At 60.1% G+C, this 2,915-nt stretch overlaps 1 protein-coding gene across 1 annotated transcript in view; it reads left to right on the top strand.

Annotated features, from left to right (window-relative positions):
• CEP72 (centrosomal protein 72) overlaps positions 1–2,915 on the top strand; it is a 38,116-nt gene that overhangs the window by 31,015 nt on the left and 4,186 nt on the right. The window contains exon 10 of the mRNA XM_012556637.1: positions 1,854–1,980. Coding sequence (XP_012412091.1) covers positions 1,854–1,980 — 127 coding nt within the window. The remainder of the gene's footprint in view (positions 1–1,853; positions 1,981–2,915) is intronic.

Raw genomic sequence — 2,915 nt, forward strand, 5'->3', positions numbered from 1 at the left:
CTCTGTCCTGTAGGGTCACTGTGAGTCAGAATCGATTCAAGGGCACCTGACGTTTTGTGGTTTAACCTGAGGGAACTTCTACCACCAGGTGGCACCAGAGGGCATTGAGGGGGCTCCTGCTGGCTGCCTGACCTCCTTGTGCGGTCAGTGTGCTGGGGTTCGCCCTGGCCCGTGTGGGTGTACTTAGCGTCTGGAGTTCCTGGGGTGTGCTCATTCTGAAAGGCCAGTGCCGATGGGCGAGTCACTCACGTGGGGACGCGGTGGGCTGTTTGCCCTGGGTTGGCTATTTACGGCTGCATAATAGATGACCCAAAACGTCATGGCCTAAGATAGACCTAAGACAGGAAACAGTCATTGTCTCAGTGCCTCGGGCCAGGAACCCAGTGTGGCTTAGCTGGGGGAGAGAGCTCGGGGTCTCCACGTCGCCATCAGCTGTCAGCCAGTGGCGGTCTCGTCCGAGGTCTCAGCAGGACAGGCTGGGACCCTCTTCCAGCTAACATACCTCACTGCAAGTGCAGGTGGCTGGGCGTCCCTCCTGAAAGCCCCAGCTTCTGTCCTTCGCGAGTGTCATCGCAGGCAGGGTGGCCTCGGGCGTGAAGGCAGAGCCGCAGCTCTCACAGACCAGAGCTGTGCTCACGTGGAAGCTGGTCGTCATGGTTTCCACAATCCTTGAGTCCCAAGACACAGAGGAGGTGGCCCCCCACTCCGACCCCTGCTGCAGGCATGTCTGACCCTCCAGCCTAGACACCCATGGAAGACGGGAGCCCAAGCCCCTGCCCTTACATCCCTGCACCCCCAGAGACAGAGCAGTCAGAATGAGCCAAGGTAGGGTGCTGTTGGACAGCCCAATGAGGAAGGTGGTAGCGAGCAAGACTGTTGGCTCCGTCAGGGAGGGTCCTGAGGAGGAGGCCGGGAGCCAGAGAGATGCGATGTCAGCAGCAGGGGCCCCGCGAAGCTAGGGAGGAGCAGTTGCTGGGGCATGGGGCTCACCCTGTCGTGGTGGGGAGGCACGTCAGCACGCAGTTCCTGGACAGGGAGACACTGTCACGTCAAGGCCCCGGATGCAGGTACACGGGGTGCCGTTGGTGCCCCTGGGAGCAGCAGGCAGTGCGACAGGTCTGGGGTCTTGAGGACCCCAGCTCTGGCCACAGTCGGCTCTGACAGCTCAGGAGCTGCCAGGACATGCGTGATGCATGTGGCAGGGGCTCGGGAAAGTCGCTGCTCTCGCAGGGACATGAGCCCCACACGTTAACCACCACCGGTACGCGCAGCGACCTGTGTGCACGGGGTCTCCTCCTCATCCCCAAGGCACAGACAGAGCCTGAGCCACAGTCCTGACCATCCCACGAACCACTGCTCCTCCCTGGGACAAGAGCACCCTTAGCAGCGTGGCTTGGGCTGCTGGATGCTTCCAGACCGTGCCAGCAGAGTGTGGCCAAAGGCCTGCCCGTGGGACAGGGGTGAGACACCTATCCAGGTCAAAGGAGAGGAGCCCACGCAGCCACCTTCAGTGATGTCCTTCACACTGGCCTCATCGGAAACAGCTGCCACACACTGGGCCCTGTCTGTCCGGGGGCCATGGGGATGTGGTACACACCACCCCCTTGCCAAGTAGGGCGCGGTGCGGTCTCCCTCCTGGTCACTGCACACCCTCCCCTGAAGGACACTGACAGCTCAGGGCACCACGCCGGAGGGGAGATCAGTGTGACACACACTCCCTGCCTTTCACGGTGCTGACTCAGAAGTTAGAGTGCAGAGAGGAAGCATACCTGTGGCAACCGTCGGAAGCTTCGTCCTCCACATGCCTTGGACATTCCCTCGTCTGTTATAAGTGTGGTTTTCTGTGTCATCAGGATGACTTGAAGCAACACTTAGACAAGTCTCTGGAGGAGAACAGCAGCTTGAAATCTCTTCTGTTCAGTATGAAAAACGAAGCAAAAAGCGCAGACAGTGTCGCAACATTGAACGTGCAGATTGCCGGTAAGTTCTCGGTTGGCTGGGCATCACTGGTGAAGTGCAGGCATCCACACACATGGGCTGGTGCCAGTCACGTGACAGCAACAGTGCCCTGATGAGGGTGGGCCGTCCGTGGCCGTCAGCGGCGCCGTGACGAGGGTGGGCCATCTGGGGGCTCTCAGCAGTGCCGTGATGAGGGCTGGCCACCCGGGGGCCATTAGCGGTACCGTGACGAGGGCAGGCTCTCCAGAAGCCATCAGTGGTACCTAAAAAGGACTGGCTGTCCTGAACTTTTAGGAGGATGCCAGGTCAGGGCAGCTTCTCTGACTTCACCAATCAAAGATATAGTAGCTCCCCTTGGGGTTCTGGGCTCTGCTCCGTCCTACTCAACCTTGACCGGCACCGAGCCGTGTCTCAGAGGGTGGGCCTGCTCCAGAAGAGTTGAGGGTCACCAGCTGCCCCTGCCCCTTCAGACAGTGCACGACTCACAGACTCGCCCTCATCACAGGCTAGGGACCCCAAGGGACATTAACAGGTCTCCTGCCCTCAGTTCTGTCAGACAGCCCCCACGGCCATGGTTCTGTCAGACGTCCCCCCTCATTATGACCGTGACTCTGTCAGATGCTCCCCCAGTGACCATGATTCTGTCAGACGCCCCCCGCCCCCCGTGACTGTGACTCTGTCAGACGTCCTCCCTCACCACAACCATGGCTCTATCAGGCGTCCCCTCTCTTTGTGCCTGTGATCCTGTCAGATCTCCCCTCACCGTAACCATAAGTCTGTCAGATGCCCCCCGCCCCGATGACCGTGGCCCTTTCAGACCCTACCCCTCATTGTGACTGTGACTGTGACTGTCAGACCCCCCCCCACAGTGACCGTACTCTATCAGACACCTCCTCCTCACTTTGACCGTGACTGTCAGACACCCCCCCATCGTGTGACTGTCAGACACACCCCCC

The sequence above is a fragment of the Trichechus manatus genome, unplaced genomic scaffold (genome assembly GCF_000243295.1).
Source record: "Trichechus manatus latirostris isolate Lorelei unplaced genomic scaffold, TriManLat1.0 scaffold00072, whole genome shotgun sequence".
NCBI lineage: Eukaryota > Metazoa > Chordata > Mammalia > Sirenia > Trichechidae > Trichechus > Trichechus manatus.